This window comes from Trematomus bernacchii, unplaced genomic scaffold, assembly GCF_902827165.1.
Source record: "Trematomus bernacchii unplaced genomic scaffold, fTreBer1.1, whole genome shotgun sequence".
Classification (NCBI taxonomy): domain Eukaryota; kingdom Metazoa; phylum Chordata; class Actinopteri; order Perciformes; family Nototheniidae; genus Trematomus; species Trematomus bernacchii.
In genome coordinates this window covers 566,332-590,807 of record NW_022987746.1, presented here as the reverse complement: position 1 = coordinate 590,807, position 24,476 = coordinate 566,332, and the positions used below count along the sequence as shown (strand labels likewise).

At 41.5% G+C, this 24,476-nt stretch overlaps 2 protein-coding genes and 1 non-coding gene across 4 annotated transcripts; all 3 read left to right on the top strand.

Moving 5' to 3' along the window:
* Positions 1-970: 970 nt before the first annotated feature.
* On the top strand, positions 971-7,311 carry LOC117496438 (CD83 antigen-like). 2 transcript variants are annotated; one of them, XR_004557286.1, is made up of 6 exons: positions 971-1,088; positions 1,452-1,579; positions 3,327-3,555; positions 4,598-4,686; positions 4,847-5,059; positions 5,252-7,311. XR_004557286.1 is itself a non-coding variant. In XM_034148105.1 (5 exons), exons 1-5 carry the CDS (start codon positions 1,046-1,048, stop codon positions 4,994-4,996), a joined length of 639 nt encoding a protein of 212 aa, XP_034003996.1. In that variant the 5' UTR covers positions 971-1,045; the 3' UTR covers positions 4,997-7,311. The 2 variants fall into 2 exon arrangements, 1 of the variants encoding a protein (XP_034003996.1); XM_034148105.1 differs by having other exon boundaries at positions 4,847-7,311.
* Positions 7,312-11,221: 3,910 nt separating this feature from the next.
* Positions 11,222-11,303, top strand: trnas-aga. The gene has a single exon. It is a non-coding gene; the product is annotated as a tRNA-Ser (tRNA).
* Positions 11,304-12,137: 834 nt separating this feature from the next.
* cunh8orf37 (chromosome unknown C8orf37 homolog) lies at positions 12,138-19,061 on the top strand. Its single transcript, XM_034148107.1, has 6 exons — positions 12,138-12,394; positions 12,859-12,961; positions 13,446-13,507; positions 17,577-17,642; positions 18,010-18,105; positions 18,459-19,061. Exons 1-6 carry the CDS (start codon positions 12,255-12,257, stop codon positions 18,616-18,618), a joined length of 627 nt encoding a protein of 208 aa, XP_034003998.1. The 5' UTR covers positions 12,138-12,254; the 3' UTR covers positions 18,619-19,061.
* The last annotated feature ends 5,415 nt before the right edge of the window (positions 19,062-24,476 follow it).

The window sequence follows — 24,476 nt, the reverse complement described above, 5'->3', positions numbered from 1 at the left end:
AAGACTTTCGTCTTGTTTACATCAGGGTCCCCCATTTCCAATTCATCATATCGTACAAGAGTGTGTATCACCATATCATCCTGTCACCCCTTGTGGAATTATACCACTGTATTTACGTTGTTTTAAATTATTCCAATCAATCCTGTTTCACTCAAATACTTAAGAATGGCCTTCCTGGTAGCTCTTACCCTTCTGTCCCCAGTGTCCCCATCAGGCTCCACTCCCTTCCTGCCTCTCTGACCCTGTCTCATAATTTTTCCCTCTCTGTTTTCTACATGTTGCAGTGTAATATGATGTGTTCCACATTTTATTTCACTCCATCCCCTGCATTCTTCAATTTCGCTTTTTCCCATTATAAACATTGTGCTGTTTAATCCTGTATGATCCAGTCTGAGTCTAGTGATGATGATCTCCTCCCGTGTGTTCCTTTCTGAATAGATCTTTGTTATGACTGGGCACATGCACAGTGGAGGTTCCCTTAAGCCCTGAGAAAATTGCTGGATAAATAGATATACACTTTATTGATCCCATATTGGGACATGTTTTCATTACAGCAGCTTGTTAAAACAAAGGCATTGCACTTAAACACACATAAAATAGAAAATGAAACAGCACTAAGAAATCAAATATATACATGTCGACAGCGAAAGATACAAATATGTGGACTATCTGACAAATTAGAGTTTACACAATTTAAAAGTAGGATAGTAACATGTACAATAAATGGCATATAAATTCAATATAAATGTAAAAAAAAAAAAAAAGTCCAGTTATCAGTTAGAAAATAACTTGGATTTTAGCGCACTTTTATACTCTAAAATCGGGACTATACAAGTGTTCGTGCTGGGTGGTTAATTTAGGTTTAAAAAAAAAAAAATAACAAATGATATACATATTTACAGTGTCATTCCCAATGTAAATGAGGAAGCTGCACCACCTTGTGGGCGTGGGCTACTCTAATCTGGGTTGGACTGTGCAGACAGCATAAAGACAAGAGCGAAACTCATAAACGTCTCTCAAACGGACTCCTTCTCCAAACATCACCATGACTCGACAGATCCTGAGCCTGTCTCTTCTTCTCTCCCTGTGTGAGTAGCCTGTTGTAGTATAATCCTTCAATCCTTACTAACGTCCCACTTCATGCACAGTTCTCGAAATGATTGCGCTGCAGCTAACACGTAAACAAGGATTACGTAATGCTCATGAGTAGGGAGTGGGACTGCAGGAAGCATGAAAGAGCTCTTTTTACTTTGCACAAGGCATAATATTAAAGGACAAATAATATGCAAAACCCTAACTCTAGTGATACAAATGTTTATTTGCAGTGACTTTGAGGCATTGCACTTTTGGATATATATCTGTATACAGTGGGAGATCATTAAGAAAGTGTTCGTATTGCAGGTTTAGTAAACTGAAAACATTAATGTAATGTGTGTGTGTGTGTTCTTCAGGTTTGGGAACCCTGGCAGTTGAAGAGGAAACGTTGGAGGTCATATCTGTGGTTTCTGCGAACTGCACCCTTCAATGCACGGCTCGGTACACGCCTGGAGTCCAGTACCTTGCAGTGAGATGGTACAAGGTAAATACTGCAGTGTTTTCTAATCTGCAAATACTTCGAGTAAATTGTTCAACAAGTATTAAGGACAGATGTCCTCTTCCGATTGGCTGAAGGCAAACTTCACTTTCAGTATCGTTTTCAATGAAGTAGAAGTACTCAGAAGTAATATCAGCTAAATGTACATCAGAAAAGTATGCAGATTGGCGCTTTTCACAGTATTATATTCACATAGTATATTTAGATACTTGGTAGATTAGCAGTACAGTACTGCAGTATATCATATAAGCACTTCATGTGATATGTTAAAAGCTTGTTACCAGTGTTTGAGGAAGTACCCAGATCCTGTACTTTTAGTAAAAGTACAAATACTATGGTCTTAAAATACTCCATTACAAGTAAAAGTCCTGCATTTGGAAATGTACTTGAGTAAAAGTAGAAAAGTATTAGCATCAAAATATACTTAAAGGATACAAAAAGTAAAATGATTCATTATTCACAATGGCCCCTTTCAGAATAATATAAAGTACAGAAGTATTATCAGCTGAATCAAGTATCAAAAGTGAAAGTACTTGTTAAGCAGAATGGATCTTTTCACAGTATTATATGATGATGTATAATATGATCCTGTTTTTGTACATGTAAGAAAGAGCATTTCTGTGTTGCAGTTTGTGAATGTGGATCAAATCAGATACCGTGTAGATTAGTAGTAATGTACTTGATTATACCGTATCGTACTTCAGTTATGGTGCAGGTCTACAGAGAAGTACACACATCGTTTACTCAAGTAGAAGTACAGATACTCGTGTTTAAATATACTCTGGTAAAAGTAGAAGTACTGACTAAACTTCTCTATTCAAGTAAAAGTAAAGAGGGCTTTGAAATGTACTTCAGTAAAAAGTACCCATAACTAGCAGCTGTTTTAAAGAGTACCTGACCTCCCTTTATATTAATAGAACAATAATGTCATTGTTAGCTAATGAATGTTTCCATGCTGAACAACGGCAACATGACAACGTTTTCATTGGTCCCTCTTCTTTAGAGAAGACCAGGAAATGATGGATACACGGATCGTGTTCAAATCAATAGGCACGCAATGACTCTAAATAATAATGATCACGCCACCAAACACACATTCAAACTAAAGGAACCAGCCTGTTTGGAAAATGTGAGAAGTAGAAAGTACAGGTATTTGTGTTCAACATGTAAGAAGTAGAAAGTACAGGTATTTGAGTTCAACATGTAAGAAGTAGAAAGTACAGGTATTTGGGTTCAACATGTAAGAAGTAGAAAGTACAGGTATTTTTGTTCAACATGTAAGAAGTAGAAAGTACAGGTATTTGGGTTCAACATGTAAGAAGTAGAAAGTACAGGTATTTTTGTTCAACATGTAAGAAGTAGAAAGTACAGGTATTTGTGTTCAACATGTAAGAAGTAGAAAGTACAGGTATTTGTGTTCAACATGTAAGAAGTAGAAAGTACAGGTATTTGGGTTCAACATGTAAGAAGTAGAAAGTACAGGTATTTGTGTTCAACATGTAAGAAGTAGAAAGTACAGGTATTTGTGTTCAAAATGTAAGAAGTAGAAAGTTCAGGTATTTGTGTTCAAAATGTAAGAAGTAGAAAGTTCAGGTATTTGTGTTCAAAATGTAAGAAGTCAAAGTAAAAAGTCGTCAGGAAAATAAGTAGTGGAGTAAAGTACTGATACCAGAAAAATGCACTTAAGTACTGTTACCAAGTATTTGAACTCCAATACTTCCCACCTCTTCAGGTCTCAGACGCTCCGGACCCCGGTCTCTCGGGCCTTCTGAGCAGAAAGCTCCCCAACGGGCCGACCCAATTGTACACGGGCGTGCAGTGGGAGGTGGACCTGCAGGGGGGAACCAGAGACATCTTCCTGCCCAACGTCACCTGCTCAGACCGCGGCACGTACGCCTGTCACCTGGCGGCGCCGGTGGGGCAGCAGAACCGGGAGGGGCAGGTGACCCTCACCCTCACAGGTAAAAACACTCATAACGCAGATTTATTTTTTTATTTAAAAGATTATTTTTTGAGCCAGTTCAGCCATTATGACACACTGTTAGAGAAATCTCCCTGGTCCCCGGCTTGAGCTTCAATCTCAGGATCCATGTGTTTCTGATCCTCTCCAGAATGGAAGTAGTCATCACATACAGAGCATCAACTAGTTCCTGAACAGTGTCCTTCACATGCTGATATCCAAGAGAGGGAGTTACACAGTCACAAGATGGAGGAATAGAAAGCAGTATTCAATGTTTACTTCAGATTAGCTCCACGTCAGAAATGAGCATGCTTGTCATATGTCTATCTCCATAGAGGCTGAATCATCATGTTAATCACATAGCTATCATATGCCTCAAACAGTCCTGATGCTCTTCTAGGTAATCATACATCCTGTCATGTTCACAGCTACAGTTGGGATACCTTTGTTATCATGTTAGGAGGCTCAGTGGATAGTACGATGGACTTTGAAACAGGGGGTAGCAAGTTCGAGTCCCACTGCAGTCAGCATGTCGTTGTGTCCCTGAGACACTTCACCCCAAATTGCTCCTGTGGGGATTGTACACAGTATTGAATGTATGTAATTCGCTTTGGATAAAAGCGTCTAACAAATGACATGTGATGTTACTCTGATATTGGAAGAGGACATTCAGTATCTTCCCAACACACACACAGGTAGATTTGAAAGAGGGAGATAGAGGGGGAGAGAAGAGAAACTCCCTCTGGAGGAAACACAGGGATTTTAGCCTCTGCAGACCATTTACATGCACTAAAACCCATAGAACACTACAGGAGAGGGAAAACCCAAAAGCAGAATAGCCGGATTCAAACCTACGTTCCACCATGTGATCAAATGTGTATAAAGCTTATTCCGTCTTGTTTTAAAATCATTGTATCACTCTTTGGACTCTGGAGCTGCTCTTGAACACGCAGATTCCCAACGTGGCATTCATAAAGGTCTTATCTTTTTTTATTTTATGTATGTCATGCATGAACTTAAGTAACTTTAATTTTCATTTTCAGATTGTCTCACCGAAATGACAGACGCCTACCTGGTGATTTTGGCCTCAGTGGTGCTGCTGCTTGCACTTTTAATTTTCCTCATAAGCTACGTAAGTGTGTTTACACAACATTCACCCTGTTTACAGCAAACAGCTTCTCATGTGTCTCACCTTCACTGTTTCCTGTGTCTCACCTTCACTGTTTCATGTGTCTCACCTTCACTGTTTCATGTGTCTCACCTTCACTGTTTCCTGTGTCTCTCCACTACAGAAGAGTCTGACCAAAACCCTCGGAGACAGAAACAAGACGCTACAAAAAGAAGCTTTCCTGGATCCAAACAAACCACTGGATGAAAAGGACTTGAAGTCGATTAAGATCCTGGGTCCTAAAGTGTCTAAAGAGAAGCAGTTCTGGGTCTGAAGAACAACACGAGGCTGGAAAGAGGGAGTGCCTGAAGACTCCACAAAATGGCTTCTTTCCAACGTAAGGATCCACACTTCCTGCATGTTAGCGTCTATAGGAGCCACTTTAATTCGGACAGCCTTAGCAGGAGGACCTTCCTACAAACCCACCACACGACTCATGATGTCTCCTCACAGAAAAGTTGCATTGGACAATCTTTTAATCACAAGTAATGATTTCTAATTAACGATCCCTTCAAATTGTAATCTTCAGTCACGGACCTACTAAAACTCTCCTGAAGCTAAACGAGATGTGGAGCCAGAGCGGGCTCGTCCTCCCCGGGGAGAAAACTGGACGTGGAGCTGGTCAGCGAGGTGGAGCAGAAAGTCAGCGAGGTGGAGCAGAAAGTCAGCGCGGTGGAGCAGAAGCTCAGCGGTTCGAAACCCCGACTCCCCAGGTCCATGTGTGGAAGTATCCTGGGAAAAGACCCTGATCAACATCCGATTTGGGAGGAATATCTAATGTATGTCATTTAAATGTTGCTGCTGGTAAGGGTTGAGTCCTTGGAAGAAACACTGACCCTCAATCTGCTCGCCTTGCATCAATGCCATCAGTGTGTGTGTGTGTATCATCTCGACTAAATTCCCATTTTCTAGTTTTTCTATAGCTGTGTAAGATTGGTCCATATCGAATCATCTGAGGAAGACTGTGAGATTTGGTTTAAAAATCTAGGAAATGGAACTTGAGTTAAGATGATTTGGTTATTAAAAAAGTCAACCAAACGCTCAGGAAACATAAAGTGAGCAAACATTTGGCACCACTGATAACAGCAGAGCCTATCAAGGCATGATCTCTAGAGAGTCATTAGAAAGAGTCATTTTGCTAAAAGGACACGAACTAGTGAATCAATCCATAGAAAACACATGATTGATGAACCTGAGCAAAGTGTTGCACCTGTGGAAGACTTGCATCGCTGCAGCTATGAACTAATGCTTCTGTACCGAAGCAGAGAGTCTTATGTATCTGACTTTACGGCAGTGGATGTCGTGCTCTTCTTTGAGCCCTCAGACTTCAGGACGGATATTACTTCATGTTCCTCTCCAGATCCCAATACTTTTAGAATAAATAGTGCTTTAAGTTCTGCATTAAGTACAATGTTGAGGTCATTGCACCTGAGCAACTGGTTCATAATATGACGACCTATTATGGGCGGAGATGCATGGCAGTATATTCAAGTTAGCTCCACCTTTACCAGCAGCAACATTACAATGAACACATTCAGAAAATGGACGATTTCCATTTGTTTTACTTGAGTAAAAAATGAATGCAGGACTTTTACTTGTAGCAGGATACTTCTACTTTGTTGTATTACTACTTTGACTCAAGTTAAAGATCTGAGTTCTTCTCACACCTCTGAAAATGAACGCCCAGCTGAATAGTTGCAGCAAGTTGAATGTGCAAACAGGAACCTGACTGTTCATCCTGTTTTAAACTATTGGATAATCATAAAAGAAGAACAGGGTGTGGAACTGAAACCTGTTGGAGCAAGTATTCAGATCCTTTACTCTAGTAAAAGTACTAATGCTACACTGTAAAAATACTACAAGTGCAAGTAAAAGTCCTGCAGCGAGAATGGTACTTAAGTTTAGGTCGACTCAGAAAAATGTACTCTTTGAAGAAAAGTCTCAAAAAGATTTCAAACACGAATCTTATATTTTGAATGAGCCCTATTGGGCTTTGTTGAGTGTTCCCTCTCCTACAGTGTGTTATCGTTTGTTCTGTCAAGGGTCCCTATTCTTCTTTTAGGGGTTTTTCCTTTGATACAGTTTTGTGTGCATGTAAATGGTCTGCAAAGGCTAAAATCCCTGTGTTCCCTACAGAGGGAGTTTCTCTCCCACTCACTCTGGTTTCAGACAGAGGGTGAAAAGAGGCAGAATGAGAAAGATGGATAACGATTTGAGCATTAAAGCGTGGAGACGTGTCTCAGAAGAGGCGCTACATACTGATAGGAAAACCTGAAACATTATTTCAAATCATTGAATGAAAACAAGCAAATCTAAATTATTGACACACAAAAATAAATCACAACAATGTTTTGAATATATATATAATAATCGATATTCAAATGGATGCCAATCTACCCACTAATTGCTTTGTTGTGAAATATGTTTGAGGGTTTAATCATCACGTGCTTCACAACGACCAAAGACGTTTCATTATGTGCCTCTATACATGAATGCTTTTGTAGAAATACTTTGTTCGAGGACAAGAAGAAGAGTTCTTTATTTTTATATATTATGTCTGTTTAATAAAGTGTTTTTGTTTGGAACGTATTAGAGGAGATCTGTTTTATTCTGTAACCCTGATTGATACTCTTACACATGCAAGTCGTTGTAGAAATGTTCCCTAACATGCCGCTCATAACTCAGAGCAGTCTTTATTATTTTCACGTGTTGTATCTGCACTTCAATCAGGAGAGACTTCATTTTGTTTAAAGAACATTTATTGACACATGTCATGTGATAAATGTTAAGTCTTTGGCGATTAGACCCCGATCCTGAAATCGTATATCTAAAGGGGGAAATGCAGCCGTGAGCATATAGGGAACCCCCCGGAGTCTAGACACTGATGATGATGAAGATCTGGATTTGATGAGGAGGAGGTGGATGAAGAGGAGGTGTGATGAGGTTTTTGGATTAGCTCTCCTGGCACTGGATATGATGAGAGGAGGTGGAGGAGGCGGGTGGCAGCATGACATCACAGCTGACTGCAGGAGAGAGGAGAACCATTTAAAAGTTTGGCTGCAGCACGGTGATTGGCTGCTGAGATTGAGGTGAAATGTAATAGGTTAGCAGGAAGCCCGTGATGAGCTGATAATAAGCAGCTGCGGAGTGAATGTATACCAGTCTTCCTGAAAGAACTTGCGCTGAGCTTGATGTGATAGTGGACCTTATACATGCGGATACATGAGCAACGTGGCATGTAGAAACAAGAACAGAGAAACTGCGCTGTGTTATTTCCATCGTATTGACCTTCATCTATGACACATGGGGAAATCCCGAGACACAGGCGGATGAAGCCATGACTGTTTGGGAGTTTTTTGTAACTCTATATATAATCTAACACTTCTCCTTTGACGCCTCTTGAATGTCAGGTTGTTTTGTCACTTCTGTTTTCGATCTTAAAGGGCCCATGTCATGGCCATTTCCACTGATCATAATTACATTGTTGAGGTATACTAAAATAGATTTATACTGTGCAATTTTCCAAACTCACATTGGTTTCGCATACAGCATCTCTGTCAAGCATGTGTATTCAGCAGTATTCACTTTCTCCACTAAACGACTCGTTGGAGCTCTTGCCCCCCCCCTCCCTGTGAGCCTAGTGTGCTCCGATTGGTCAGCTCGGCCACTCGTTCTGATTAGTCAACCACCAGAGAGGCTGCGCCCATGTCTAACAGTGCTTTTCCCGGCTGCTCTCAGCGTAACATCAGTCTTATCATGGCGTCGGTACAGCGGTATATTTTATATACATATATATTTTTAACTGTTGTTATAGAAGAGTGTGACGGCCCCAGGGCCTTTGTCTTACGATGGGGTGGAGCTGAAGAGGCTAATCAGCACGATCACGGACACCTCCGGACACTACGGCCCCAGTCTCTCTCCAAAGCGGCTGCAGGAAGACTAACTCTGCGATCCTCTCAACCACCTATCTTTGCATTTACCACAATAAATGTGCCGTGGTTTTGTAAACTCGTGTATGTCTCCTTGTCTTTCCGTTGTGGCCTACGAGCTACTCTCATAACAAAGAGTAAGTTATTTTTACCCGTTATAAACTACTACTGTTTGATGAGAAATCAAATCATGGTTTGCTATATATGAATTCAGGGAAGAAAGGATAGGCCTACTAAGTATTTCCATTAAACTTTATTTTTAGAAATGTACAAAATGAACATAAATATACATATATACACGGTATATCATCCATTCCTCCTCCTCTTGCCTGCGCACAGCCGGTGCGGTGCGGTGCCTTTTAGCACGAGGCCTCAGTAGTAGTAGAATCCCTTCCCCGTCATGGATTGTCCGCCAGGATCTGGCTGGACGAAATCAAATGCAAATCACAAAATATTAGAGAAACTTAGTTGTTTTAGATTCGTTAGTAGTAGTTGTGTAATGAACAGCTTGCCTGCTAATATGCTAACCTAGCTTTGTTTACCTTGGTAGCTAACACGATATGAACGTTAGCTTGGAGGAAAGGCAACTATAATGCAGTGTAATAAAACTACTATGAACAAAGCTAGTGGTTCATATTAGGCTAGCAATAACGTGTTTATAATTGCAATCGTATACGGGTATTCTGCTACCATACAATGTAACTTGCATGAATACATTGTTTTGCGCTAGCATACAGCTAGCCTCGTTAGCTACATGCAGTATATGTACGGTCACAATGTACGGTAAACCGGAGTATACTGTATGAGTATTCCGTGTGTGTGACTGCAGACATTCTCCTGCCATGACAAACATGTAAGGCCATCTGCTGACATTGTAGTTGATATATTTAAACGCTAGCAACGTAGCATCACAAAAATGTTTTTCTGACCAAAACTAGCTCAAGCTCCGTGTGTTAGATCGCTACGCCAGCTATAATGTAATTACGTTTCGCGACTGACCGGCAAATCACCCGCAGTATACTGTCAATAGGTATTTTGTGTGTGAATGCAGACATTCTCCTGCTATGAGATACATGTATGCAAGGCCATCTGCTGATATTAGAGTTGATATATGGAAACTCTAGCAACTTAGTTAGCACAGTTAGCACTGTGTCAATGGCTTAGCAGTCCAACACAGTTTACACATTTAAACAGTCTTGTTTGATAAATACACAAATAACAATGCAAACTTACAGGTTGTATACCCAGATCTTCCCCTGCTCCAAACGGTCCAAACAAGCTGTGCATATCCGGCCTCAAACTGGGCAATGTTTTGGAAGCTTTCGTCTGTGAAATGCCGGTTCTTCGAACCTCTGGAGGAGGAACACGCCGCTGCTGGTGTGGCCATAGCTCTTCGGGATTGGTCCATTTCGTTCCGGGTACCGCATGACATCATGCGGTACCCGGAAGAATCAAATGGGCAGTGACGTATCTCCAACGAGGCGTTTTGGGGAGGTATTTTCTGTGTTAGAGTTTTACTCGCTACAGGGTGTACTTTGAGGGTTTTGACTCTGCACACCGTTTACATGCATAAAAACCTTCATAACACACAAGGGGACGGGTAATAACCGGAAAAGCATGACATGGGAGCTTTAAAGAGAAAAAAAAAAGGTGATTTTATGATTATGTTTGTCCAATACTTCTGTAAGCTGTGATAAAAGAATGTTAATAGAAGGGTTTAGTTAAAGTGTTACAAAGATGTTAAGGTTATTAGTAAGTATACGTTGCTTTAAAATGAGAAAATATTTCTGAAATGTGTTCTTGTTTCAGTGTTTTAGGTTTTAGTTTAAAGCCAATTAAATATTTCATTATTAAAAATGAATGTTGACACTTAATTTTAGGAAATAAAGTAAAGATTCTGGGCATTTTGAGGTAAGTTTGATTTGTTTATTTATTTGATGCTGGTTCTAGTTTCAAAAATTAGAAGTAACAATAGTTGTTTCAGTTTTAAGCTGCTTTTGCGTCCTGGTTTTGTCTTTTCAATCGGTGCTGGTGCTCTACACTGCTGCACAAACTGCCCTTCACTCACCATTTTAAGAAGGTTTCCCATTAGTAATTATATTAAATATTGTTTTTAAAGGAGAGAAAAGTTCTGGTCATTTATGTGATTCACCTTTGTCTGTTTTTTTTTAATTAAATGTAGTAGACGAAATCCCTGTTTTTGTTTTGTCCTTTAAGTAAAAAAAAAGAGCTGTTTTACCACACAACATTGTACCGTTACTGAATGATTTGAGTCGTAAAGTACGCATAATCATAACATCTTCCTCGGTGTCAAGTGTGTGTATCCCTAACAATAACGCTGATATTCATAGTTGATTATAATTTGCTTAAAAACTCCTCTTTTTCTGTGATTTCCTTGTCAACACTGTCGGAGATGGAATGGGCGTTACTATACTTTTGCCCCCATGCTAAAGTGTTAGGAATGGGTCGGAATTGGTAGGAAAGCTGTTAGGAATTGTTAGGAATTGTTAGGTAACATGTTAACGTATGCGTCATATAAATACGTCATAGGTAAAGGCGATTTGTCATCAGTTGTCGTGGCCGAGTGGTTAAGGCGATGGACTAGAAATCCATTGGGATCTTCCCGCGCAGGTTCGAATCCTGCCGACAACGTCCCTTTTCTTTTTCATTCTATGTTCAACATAAATACATTTACATATTTTTACTCTTGCATTTTTCTCACTTTATATTGTGCGTTTGTGGCATTATGCTAACATATGAGCTAACCGAGCGTCGTGGTTTTAAACTATAAGCATTGCATAATAACTGTCTTTCTGTTTAATCCATCTCCAGTCTTCCTCCATCTTTTGTTCCCACATCAGTTATGGATTTTCTAGGAGAATAAACAAAGTACTGTATGGCAGATAATGAAGCTTTAAAGACTGGGTCCACACGTTGATCAAATTGTACATTTGTAAATGCAAGGAGTTAATGTATGTCTGCCAACGTAAGCATTAGTGTGTACAAAAACAACTTATTTATGAGGTAAATATGAAAAGTATCATCTCATCTGTCACTGAAATACGTAATGAGGAAATACACACCTATCTCTGAGGTGGTAGTGTTAATTTAAACTAACTATCTAATGTCTCTATGTGGAACAAATCTGCTCAAATCATCAGTGTCAGTGTCACGCAATGAGGTACCTATGAAAAGCAAACAGTGCCACATAATACGCCACTATTTCAAGTCCTCGAGTAAAAAAGCATTTTCTCGCATGTTTTTGTACGATGCAAGTTTTCTGCATGTTCACTAGTTTACATGCCGCTTTTTATAGCATTTTTTATCAAATAATGTCTGTTGTTTTGTGTGTTTGATACACCTGACAGTAACCCTAGAGGCCATTGGTCCCAAATGTGGGAAGGCCCTGGTTCAAATCAAAAGTATAACATCTCCTGGTTTTTTTCGGCTATCCTCAAAGTGAATTTTAATGTTACATATCTGAAGGCGGCGTCTCTCCACTTCCGCTCTTTCCTCCCGTTACTTAGTAACCAACTCACGCTTTTAGCTTGCTAGCTGGGTTAGCACCATAGACTGTATATATAAAGGTTAGCACCAACAACCATGGACGATGATGGCGACGATCTGGATGAACTGCTGGATGAAGTTGAAAACAAGTTTTGTAGAAACGTTTCTGTCGGATGTTCGGCTCGCGTGGACCCGAAGGAGTCCCGGAAAGACAACGAAGAACAGAGAACACAGAGGTAAACAAAGCTAACAGAGAACACAGAGGTAAACAAGGCTAACAGAGAACACAGAGGTAAACAAAGCTAACAGAGAACACAGAGGTAAACAAAGCTAACAGAGAACACAGAGGTAAACAAAGCTAACAAAGAACACAGAGGTAAACAAAGCTAACAGAGAACACAGAGGTAAACAAAGCTAACAGAGAACACAGAGGTAAACAATGCTAATGTAGCTAGCTGTTGTTAGCTATAAGCTATCAGAGTGTGCTGCTCTGTGGCTGTTTCTCTCACTGTCTTTATTTTAATGTGTAAGGATCTGAATCCTTAACAAAATACCTTTACATAAAGTCTATGAGGTATACATTCAGGGCTAAGGTGTGTAGCATTTGGTAACATTGTTGGGCTTGTTTACTTGCAACATGTAATGATTTTTTGTTGTATATTTCCATGTCGTTACAATTGACTAATTTCTTCTGATTTAGTGCCACTAAACCCACACAGTCGATGAGCAGCGTCACTGACGATATTGACGCCCTCTTGGAGGAATTACTGGAGGAAGACTACAGCGATTCCCCTCCACGAAAGGTGATCGTGTACTATATATTAAAATACTGATATCACCTTCCCAATTAATGATTTTCTCCACATGGACAACTTTAAACCACAAATGTTTTCTCAGATAAAGATTACACTGTTAGCACACCTGCATCTGTGTGATTAAACATACTTTGCTGAAGAAAATAGATCATTTAAAGAAGCCGTGAGATGAGCAGACATTTACAAGCTATTTATTAGATTGTCATTTTAAGACCTTTTGAAAATACTGATCCAAACTGCTAGTATCTCAAAGTTTGACATCAGCAAATGACTTCCCTGTCTCATCTCCGAGCGGTATAATGAAAACAAATGAAAACTACAGACAGGTTTTGTAAATGTAGCTAAAGGAACGTTGCATTAGTTGTGGTGACAAACACAGGTGGTTAAACATCTCTTCATGTTTAAATTAAAGACATGACGTTGTATACACACTATGGAGTTAATCATCTTTTCTTTTACCTTTTTATTTCAGGCAGAAGCGGCTCCTAAAGGACCGGAGGAGAAGAAGCTTTCGTCTCAGTCCGGAGGGAGAAAGTAAGTGAATAAGTTCTGAAATAAAAAACTAACAGCTTGGAAAAAACAGAATTAGGCCCTAGAAAATACAAATAAGGTTTCTAGACTACATACAACTACTATACATACTATACTTAGTGTGGGGGAAACTTCTGAAGAAATTGGAGACAGGACTCAGAGAGACACGAGGAGAGCTGGAGCTTTGATGGAGTCAGGACTCAGAGAGACACGAGGAGAGCTGGAGCTTTGATGGAGTCAGGACTCAGAGAGACACGAGGAGAGCTGGAGCTCTGATGGAGTAAGGACTCAGAGAGACACGAGGAGAGCTGGAGCTCTGATGGAGTCAGGACTCAGAGAGACACGAGGAGAGCTGGAGCTTTGATGGAGTCAGGACTCAGAGAGACACGAGGAGAGCTGGAGCTTTGATGGAGTCAGGACTCAGAGAGACACGAGGAGAGCTGGAGCTTTGATGGAGTCAGGACTCAGAGAGACACTAGGAGAGCTGGAGCTCTGATGGAGTCAGGACTCAGAGAGACACGAGGAGAGCTGGAGCTCTGATGGAGTCAGGACTCAGAGAGACACGAGGAGAGCTGGAGCTTTGATGGAGTCAGGACTCAGAGAGACACGAGGAGAGCTGGAGCTTTGATGGAGTCAGGACTCAGAGAGACACTAGGAGAGCTGGAGCTCTGATGGAGTCAGGACTCAGAGAGACACGAGGAGAGCTGGAGCTCTGATGGAGTCAGGACTCAGAGACACGAGGAGAGCTGGAGCTCTGATGGAGACAGGACTCAGAGACACGAGGAGAGCTGGAGCTCTGATGGAGTCAGGACTCAGAGAGACACGAGGAGAGCTGGAGCTCTGATGGAGACAGGACTCAGATGCCCCTTTCACACCGGCGCTTTTCCAGCTCCTGCTCGGAGCTAGAGCCTGAAAAGCGCCGGTTTTTCCTGTTCACACCGCAGAGGCGGCGCGTCATAGCTCCGGAATGCGGTTCACTTCCAGCTCCAAAAAGTTGTCGGTCCAGAGGCAAGAGCTTTGGAGCTATGACGCGGCGTCGCTTACGTCGAGGCGTGCAGGAAACCTTACTTTGACCATCCGTTCGCTGTTATTGATCATTGTGGAGAGCAGGCAGACGTTTTGTTTGTTATTATAGCAGCTATCGGATGGAATCAATACATGGGCTGCACAGGTTGTCATGTCCGACTATCACAAGTAGAATCATAATGAAAAATACGCCGGTAAAAAGTGCCTGGAGAAAACGGCTTAGCATGTAGTCAGTTTAGCTTCGGTTGCTATGCTAACATCACCCATGTTATACCAGAGAAACTTTCATAACAGCGTTGTGATGCCAAACAGCGTCAATTCAGATTGACACACATTCACTTAAGGGGAACTGGGGATATGTATCAGCTGCTTGTGTGACAGTCAGACAGTGAATACTTTAGAGCCGTGTGAGCTAACCCGGAGCTAACGGGAGAATAAACTCCCGTGGAAGAGCAGCACTGCAGCGGTCGGTAAATGCCGCTGAAACACATTAATAAACAATGAACCACGGCACTCTGGAGAAAAGTATAAGGTTGGAGAAGTCGTTATTTAATTTAATCTGGCTTCGTATGATTAAAAGCAACACGATCGTCGACCCGACGCAGTCCCCGGCCCGTTGTTGTTGTGGGAGAAAATCTCTCGGCAGCTCTGGGCGGTGTGAACAGAGCGGGAGCTGAAAAGGGAAACCGGAGCTGAACCAGAAAAGCTCTCGCTAGGAGCTAGAAAGGGAAAAGCGCTGGTGTGAAAGCCGCAACAGAGACACGAGGAGAGCTGGAGCTTTGATGGAGTCAGGACTCAGAGAGACGAGGAGAGCTGGAGCTTTGAAGGAGTCAGGACTCAGAGAGACACTAGGAGAGCTGGAGCTCTGATGGAGTCAGGACTCAGAGAGACACGAGGAGAGCTGGAGCTCTGATGGAGTCAGGACTCAGAGAGACACGAGGAGAGCTGGAGCTTTGATGGAGTCAGGACTCAGAGAGACACGAGGAGAGCTGGAGCTTTGATGGAGTCAGGACTCAGAGAGACACTAGGAGAGCTGGAGCTCTGATGGAGTCAGGACTCAGAGAGACACGAGGAGAGCTGGAGCTCTGATGGAGTCAGGACTCAGAGAGACACGAGGAGAGCTGGAGCTTTGATGGAGTCAGGACTCAGAGAGACACGAGGAGAGCTGGAGCTTTGATGGAGTCAGGACTCAGAGAGACACTAGGAGAGCTGGAGCTCTGATGGAGTCAGGACTCAGAGAGACACGAGGAGAGCTGGAGCTCTGATGGAGTCAGGACTCAGAGAGACACGAGGAGAGCTGGAGCTTTGATGGAGTCAGGACTCAGAGAGACACGAGGAGAGCTGGAGCTTTGATGGAGTCAGGACTCAGAGAGACACAAGGAGAGCTGGAGCTTTGATGGAGTCAGGACTCAGAGAGACACGAGGAGAGCTGGAGCTTTGATGGAGTCAGGACTCAGAGAGACACGAGGAGAGCTGGAGCTTTGATGGAGTCAGGACTCAGAGAGACACAAGGAGAGCTGGAGCTTTGATGGAGACAGGACTCAGAGAGACACGAGGAGAGCTGGAGCTTGATGGAGTCAGGACTCAGAGAGACACGAGGAGAGCTGGAGCTTTGATGGAGTCAGGACTCAGAGAGACACGAGGAGAGCTGGAGCTTTGATGGAGTCAGGACTCAGAGAGACACGAGGAGAGCTGGAGCTTTGATGGAGTCAGGACTCAGAGAGACACGAGGAGAGCTGGAGCTCTGATGGAGTCAGGACTCAGAGAGACACGAGGAGAGCTGGAGCTCTGATGGAGTCAGGACTCAGAGAGACACGAGGAGAGCTGGAGCTCTGATGGCAAACACTGACGGTTTATTTGGAGCTTTGACCGGAGAATTCACAAGACATGTCACGGGCCACGGTCTGACCACACGGTTGAGATGCCACAATCAATTCTGAAGAAACCGTCCTCTCGTATGATGTTTGAACTAGTTCTGCTAAGGGTAATCAACATTCTTCATTAGATAGACTAAACAGCTGAGGACACTGAATCACATTTGTTGTCGCTTATGGCTCGGGGTCATCTACACCCCGAGAAGGATGTGTTCCAGGTGTCCCACAACAATAACTATCTCTGACCGAGAGTTGCCCGGTCACAAACTGGTAACAACAACAATATGCTAGGGCAGCCCCTCCTTAAGGGAGATAGCGGCTGATCAAGGCTGGTCAGCTGCGTCAGAGGGCGAAAGATGACACGAGGGCAAATGATTCCCTAACACTTAAGATATAAGAAGAACCAGCACCGAGTGAGCGAGCAGCCGCTATCCAAGTCCGGCTGTAAATAAAAACATTAAGTCAAAATGATCGGACACAACAGCGTAACATCGGATACTGCCTTTGCTGAATGTTACCTAATTAAAGTGGACCTATCATGCTATATTATAATAATATATTGTAGGGCCATACCTATATAAGGCATATTTATACTTAAAAAAACAAAAAAAACAAACAGATCATGCATCAGCGTCTCCAACGCTTTCGAACGGCAATGGCCGTGGCTGTCTCCTCCTGATTGGTGGAGTTGGCCCAATAGCCGTAGCGCCACCGTCCTGATGTCAGGACAGTGTTCAAATCTGGATCAGTTTTTATCAGATCCGTTGCAGCCCCTTTTTTAGAGATTTGGGTATGGAGGAAAATAGAGAGGGTTGTGTTTTCTGACACTTGGTGAGTTCCCTGGAACACCGGGGACACATATTCATGTGTAAAAGACGTACAAAAGTGCATTTTGCATGATAGGTCCCCTTTAAGTAAAGAATCTGATTGAATCCAATTCAAGAATCTAAAGTCCAGTTTACTCAGAACTTCTAGATATGTCTTTTTACTCATTCATTTGACTTTGGTTGTCTCCTAAGTGAAGGTAGGAACCATGTTTTATATTTCTGAAAGTTTCCAGGTTGTGGATAACACCAGCTGTTCGGTTGGCTCTTTTGATTCTCTCACATCTGAATGCTGGTTTTATTATTTTAAATGTGTGCTTGTAGACGATGTGTTTGTTCTTCTTCCAGGTGCTGTCCTGTTTTCGTTGGCGGGAGCTCCGTCACTAACGGAGTCGGAACAGCGACATCCAAGAGGTGTGAAAAAATAATTTGTTATTGAGAGAATCTGTCACGTCTGTTTTGTCAGAGGAGGAAGAAGTGTACTACATTGTAAAAATACTGCAATAGAAATCTTACTTCGATATATAACATTTTAATCTGAATTTGTAAAGTAAATTAAGCTGTCAGATAAATGTACAGGAGTAAAAAGCACAGTAACTAATAGCATTAAATGAAAGTACTCGGTAAAAGTAGAAGTACCTCAGAGTTTTACTTAAATACAACACATTTAATACATTTTTCAGAAGCCTCGAGATAATTGTATTTGTTTAAATCAGAAAATATTTATTACATTTGATCAAATCTTAAAAAGAATCACTGGCCGGCGGCGTTCATCCTACAGGTCATGTGACCAGTTGAGGTGTACGTCATGTGACTTCCGGGTGCTGATGTTCGATGACTGCGAGTGGGACCCGTCCTGCGATTACCTGTTCTTCAGGTGAGTTTTTATATTGTTATTATCTTATATTATATATTATATTATTATCTATGCATTATTACATTAATGCACAGTGTGTGTGTGTGTGTGTGTGTGTGTGTGTGTGTGTGTGTGTGTGTGTGTGGTGTGTGTGTGTGTGTGTGTGTGTGTGTGTGTGTGTGTGTGTGTGTGTGTGTGTGTGTGTGTGTGTGTGTGTGTGTGGTGTGTGTGTGTGTGTGTGTGGTGTGTGGTGTGTGTGTGTGTGTGTGTGTGTGTGTGTGTGTGTGTGTGTGTGTGTGTGTGTGTGTGTGTGTGTGTGTGTGTGTGTGTGTGTGTGTGTGTGTGTGTGTGTGTGTGTGTGTGTGTGTGTGTAGGAACAACATGCCGGAGCGTCAGAAGCTGGGGTCGCGGCTGAGGAGGAGGAGAGGTCAGAGGTCGTACGCCTGTCAGTGCAGCTGGATCTCTGCGTCAGAGGCTGCAGATCTCAGGGGTCGTCCTCAGCTCAGATGGGTCTGCGGCAAACACCACGACTGAGATACTGAAACACCCTCTCCGGAGAACTCAGACGTTTAGGACGGAGAACCTTCTGCCGCTCATCAGCTCTTTTCTGTCTCTCATTCTCCACAAAACTCACATCCTCAGACAGAGAAATCTGCACAAGTAGGAAATAACTTTTGGGAAGCTTCAACCCCCATATCAGAATCAGAATGAGATGAAAACCACAACGTACGGTCCCACGGCCATAACATCATAACATGCTGCTTTTCATTATATCAGGCTTTACATCCAGAGACCACTGCTGGCGTCTCTGAGAGGAAAAGTGATCGAGACAGTGTTACCAGAGGCCTGTACTACGAAGCCGGATTTTCCTAACCTGGATATGTTTGAGTTAGCCGGTTGGCCCAATCCAAAACATACGCGCTCTCGCTAAGCTGTTCTACGACGCTGGTTATCAAGTGGATCGCTCAAGCCAGCCGTGTCCTATCTAGTTAGGTGCGCGTTCACATGAAAGGGGTGGTATTTGGAGCATTCGACCAATCTCAAACATGGACAAGCGTACTGACAGCGCAGCGTCATACTTCCTGAATGAAAACTGAACTTTAATATTAGTCAAATATGAAGAAGTTAAACTTTAAACATCCATGACTTAAACACTTTATCCAGGATAAAAGCCACATAGCTGCACCTGCAAGGTGAATACAGCTGGTAAAAGAAAAAGCGTTTGAATGCGTACATTAACAGGTTTATGAAATCACTGCCCCGTCTAAGACACGATCTGACTTTAATTACATTTGACTCGAGTGTTTCGTCAACTTAATGTGTTGCTTAAAATAATACTTCTGCATACAGTATGTGACACTGTGAGTGTTGCACGGCCAGATACGGCTCAGCTGACTCAGATAAGGAAATATATGATACATTATGATGAATGATATGATATGAATGATAATGGCACACATCGACGTCTGCACTCACAGTGCCGCGGACTGTACTTAATGTTACTCTGATCCGGTTACTTATGTCGTGGCAGATATTTAAGTAAGCTTTCTTAACGCTAATGTTATAATAGTCAGATTGCTCTGAAGATGGGAGGGGATATTCTATTAATTTTCCCTCAGAAAATCCGGCTTCGTAGTACAGGCCTCAGGCCTCAGGTTTCAAGGCTTTTATTTGTCATACGTGCACATAGCTGCAGTGTAGTTATGACGATGAAAATCTTAGGTCACAGGCTCCTCCAACAGAGCAACACAATAACACAGATGAACACAAAAAAATAGTGCAAGTAGTAAATAAATAAAAAAGGAAAAATAGTAAAAAGTGTGTGGACAGGAGGAGGAGAAAAACAACATCTGAGGAGATGGAGCGTCTGCTGCCAGAGGACAAACCGAGGAACAGACATTACAGACAAACAGGACATGTTCATGGACGGGTCAATAACGGGACATTCTGCTTCCATAACATGTCTTCTTTCCGAGTCATGGGAAGACAACATCCAGAATTCACATCCAAGAGTTCATTCATTTCTCCTAAATCCACCAGAAGGTATCATCACATGAAGCCTAATTTGCGTATTTAAACATACATGGCAGAAAGCTTGTAATGTAAAAAGTAATTGTGTTAATGTCGGTGATGAAGTGGGGGAGTTTCACGGTGATATGAGTGACAGTTTGTACCCTAATCGCATGAAGTGTGTACAACATGGGAGTCTACAGTCAAAATTCGTTTTTTTTCATATTGTCTGAGCCATTTATTGAATTGATTTATTTAAAACAAGGGACAGTGTACATTAATCAACATATTAAAAACATGTAGCCGCACTTCTAGTAGCCCTGGTTGAGGTGGGCTTTAGTCTGATGAAGCCAGCCAGAGGAGGAGGAGCCAGCCCACGAGTGATCTTGTAAACTAAGCAGACGTTTTTGTAAACTGAGATTTTCCCAGCTGAACAGATTATACTTTTTAACAATGTGACAATGATGATACCGGAATGGCTTGTTGTCTAGTGTTCTGAGTGCTTGTTTATGTAGTGAGTCCAGTGGCCTTGGAGCTGCAGAGTGTGCATTCGAGCAGCTTATCAGACAGTAGTTGATGTGGGAGAGGACCATCGAGTGAAGGTATAGCTTAGCTGCTGCAGATGATAGGAAGTTTCTAATGTATCTGAAATTTGACAGATTGAACTTCACTTTATTGCAGACCTCATCTATAATCACACAACTGGGTTTTTATGAATATGCAAAAACAAAACAGTGTATTGATGGACCTGAACGTGCATGATACAGTAAAGTGGACCTATCATGCTATATTTGAATAATATATTATGTGTAATAACTGCAGTTGCCTCCCTGTCACCGAGAATGACAAAGATCCTCAGTGAAGCACAAGCCCATGTTTCTCACTACATTGTAAGTACAACTTATTAAAAAGATCAGTTCAATGCAACTAATGTCGTCTTAGTGTTATTGCATGATGTTAAAATTGGTTTGCCATGAATTTAGTGATGGATTGTAAACATTTGAAATGTAGCATTTAAGTGTTTCTCAGTTACAATGTTGTTGTTTTAACAAATCAGACACTGATGGTGCAAGGCTGTACTGTACCTCTTTATATAGGCATTTTGTCCCTAACAAATTGTTTTTGCGCTGATCAGGGGGTACTTGGCTGAATATTTTTTTCGAAGGGGGTACATTATTGAAAAAAGTTTGAGAACCACTGCTCTATAGTGTCCGTAATAGTGTTCACTGGAGTCCATTGTTATGCCACTGTGTGTGTGTGGTTTTGCCCCCCCCGTTGGTGCGTAATTAGCACATCGGACAGCACCTCAGCACCCCACTCAACATACCTTCCCGCGCCTCTGGTCCTGACTGACTCTCCATTGCTACAGAAGTTTCCCCCACAATTCTCAGTCACAACACCTATATTAGAAGGAGCATCTAAACACTGTGAAATATACAGTATAAATGATAATACTCTCTAATATACTCATACTTATCCCTGAACATCAGGAGGAGAGGACTCTTTAAAGTAGATACACTAAATACTGATATACACCTGAACATCAGCAGGAGAGGACTCTTTAAAGTAGAGACACTACACACTGATATACACCTGAACATCAGCAGGAGAGGACTCTTTAAAGTAGAGACACTACACACTGATATACACCTGAACATCAGCAGGAGAGGACTCTTTAAAGTAGAGACACTACATACTGATATACACCTGAACATCAGCAGGAGAGGACTCTTTAAAGTAGAGACACTACACACTGATATACACCTGAACATCAGCAGGAGAGGACTCTTTAAAGTAGAGACACTACATACTGATATACACCTGAACATCAGCAGGAGAGGACTCTTTAAAGTAGAGACACTACATACTGATATACACCTGAACATCATCAGGAGAGGACTCTTTAAAGTAGAGACACTACACACTGATATACACCTGAACATCATCAGGAGAGGACTCTTTAAAGTAGAGACACTACATACCGATATACACCTGAACATCAGCAGGAGAGGACTCTTTAAAGTAGAGACACTACATACTGATATACACCTGAACATCAGCAGGAGAGGACTCTTTAAAGTAGAGACACTACATACTGATATACACCTGAACATCAGCAGGAGAGGACTCTTTAAAGTAGAGACACTACATACTGATATACACCTGAACATCAGCAGGAGAGGACTCTTTAAAGTAGAGACACTACATACTGATATACACCTGAACATCAGCAGGAGAGGACTCTTTAAAGTAGAGACACTACATACTGATATACACCTGAACATCAGCAGGAGAGGACTCTTTAAAGTAGAGACACTACATACTGATATACACCTGAACATCAGCAGGAGAGGACTCTTTAAAGTAGAGACACTACATACTGATATACACCTGAACATCAGCAGGAGAGGACTCTTTAAAGTAGAGACACTACATACTGATATACTGTACACCTGGACATCAGCAGAAATGTAAAAAAAAAAAACCTTTTGCTGGTGCTGTTGCATTTAAAATCAAATAGTTGACTAAAACAAACTTGAAAGAAATCAAATACATAGTGTTGTTTTTTCATTTGTTTATATTTATTATGATAATTGTTGAATGCAAACTTTGTAAACAAGGTAATAAAGTAAGTACTGAAGTAGCTTTAAGTCAGTGTATTGATCAGGGCAGAGCCAGGTGAGCTAAAGTCACTCAATACAAAGGTAACTAGACAAAAACAGGAGGAACAAACGAGAAAGAATTCTAGTGTTATTTTGAATTTGAATGTCTTTGTATTGATTGTTATTATTAGTTGAATTCTCAGACTAAATCTCTGGTGACTTGAAATTAAAAGCAAGAAGCTAAACTTAGACAGGAGAAACAAACGTGAAATAAATCAAACGTGTCAGTATTGTTATCATTATCATTATTATTTTTTTATTGATTGACAAGACTTTAACTTAACAAGAAAACAATGGACTAAACATAAATATAGAAATGTACTATTAAGTAAATATGAAAAATATAAGATACATATAAATATTGACTATTAACTAAACATGATAAATATAACATAAATATAAAAATGAACTATTAAGTAAATATGAAAAATATAACTTAAATATGAAAATGAACACTATAAACCAAACATGACGATATAACATAAACCTGATAACTTGTAATGACTAAATGTTCCTCTTATTTAGGGGTGCTAGAAGCAAAGGAATAGTTTATTTATTTTAAAATTAAGGTTGTTTTTTTGCCCCTAGTGGCTAAAACTGCACATCACTGTGAGTCTCTTCTGGAACCTTTGTTGATGTCTAACCAGATCTAATAACTGTGAAGTGTTTAAATATATATCCTGACTGGCTGTGAGTATATGTTGTTGCTCACTCACTTTGAGCTTTAGACTGTACTTGAAATGTTTTAATGTCTTACTAATTTTTGATGTTGTGAGTTTGTTTTTTAAAGTTTTTAAAGCCGATGTCAGGGCTGCCTTTGAGTCTTATGTTTTCCTTTTTAGTCATCGTTGATGTTTGGGCGGATAAAAGAAAAGGAATTGATGAATCTTCTCCACCGTGGTGTTGTCCTCCTCTGCGTTGTTGGGATCGGCTCATTGGTTTGCTCAGGTGGATCGACCCTCACTTCCTGTTCCACCTCCAACTCCACCTTTACCTCCACAAGCTCCTCCTTCACCATGCAGAGTGCCTGTGGTGGTTTTTTCAGCTGTTTCTTCAGCAAGGCGGCTATCTCTGCATCCTTCTCCTCCACACAACGTTCCTTCTGTTGTTCCAGTTCCTGATTTCTCTCATGCAAAGCAACTATCTCTGCATCCTTCTCCTCAACACAACGTTCCTTCTGTTGTTCCAGTTCCTGGTTTCTCTCATGCAAAGCAACTATCTCTGCATCCTTCTCCTCCACACAACGTTCCTTCTGTTGTTCCAGTTCCTGGTTTCTCTCATACAAAACGACTATCTCAAAATGTTTCACCTCAAGACAATGCAACTTCTCTTGTTTGAGTTCCTGGTTTGTCTTTTGCAAGGCAGCCATCTCTGCATCCTTTTCCTCAACACAGGGTTCTTTCAGTTGTTTGAGATCCTGGTTTGCCTTTCTCAAGGTGGCCATCACTGCTTTGTCCTTCTCGTGCATCTTGAGGAGCTTTCCATATTTCATGTTCAGTTCCTCATTGTTTCCGCGCAAGACTTTCTGCTCAATTTCCAGGGTCTTCATTCTCACATTGTGCCTCACTTCTGGTTCCACTTTCACCTCCACAACCTCTTTCTTGTCCACCTTCGCCTCCTCCACCACACAACGTTCCTTCTCTTGTTTCAGTGTTTGGTTTTCCTTCAGCAAAGCAGCTATCTCTGCATCCTTTTCCTCAACACAACGTTCCTTCTGTT

Coding starts and splice junctions, on each gene's coding strand:
- LOC117496438 (XM_034148105.1), top strand. CDS start 1,046: ATGACTCGACAGATCCTGAGCCTGTCTCTTCTTCTCTCCCTGT. Junction 1,089..1,451: donor GTCTCTTCTTCTCTCCCTGT/GTGAGTAGCCTG, acceptor TGTGTTCTTCAG/GTTTGGGAACCCTGGCAGTT. Junction 3,556..4,597: donor GGTGACCCTCACCCTCACAG/GTAAAAACACTC, acceptor TTTCATTTTCAG/ATTGTCTCACCGAAATGACA.
- cunh8orf37 (XM_034148107.1), top strand. CDS start 12,255: ATGGACGATGATGGCGACGATCTGGATGAACTGCTGGATGAAGTTGAA. Junction 12,395..12,858: donor GAAGAACAGAGAACACAGAG/GTAAACAAAGCT, acceptor CTTCTGATTTAG/TGCCACTAAACCCACACAGT. Junction 18,106..18,458: donor TGCGATTACCTGTTCTTCAG/GTGAGTTTTTAT, acceptor GTGTGTGTGTAG/GAACAACATGCCGGAGCGTC.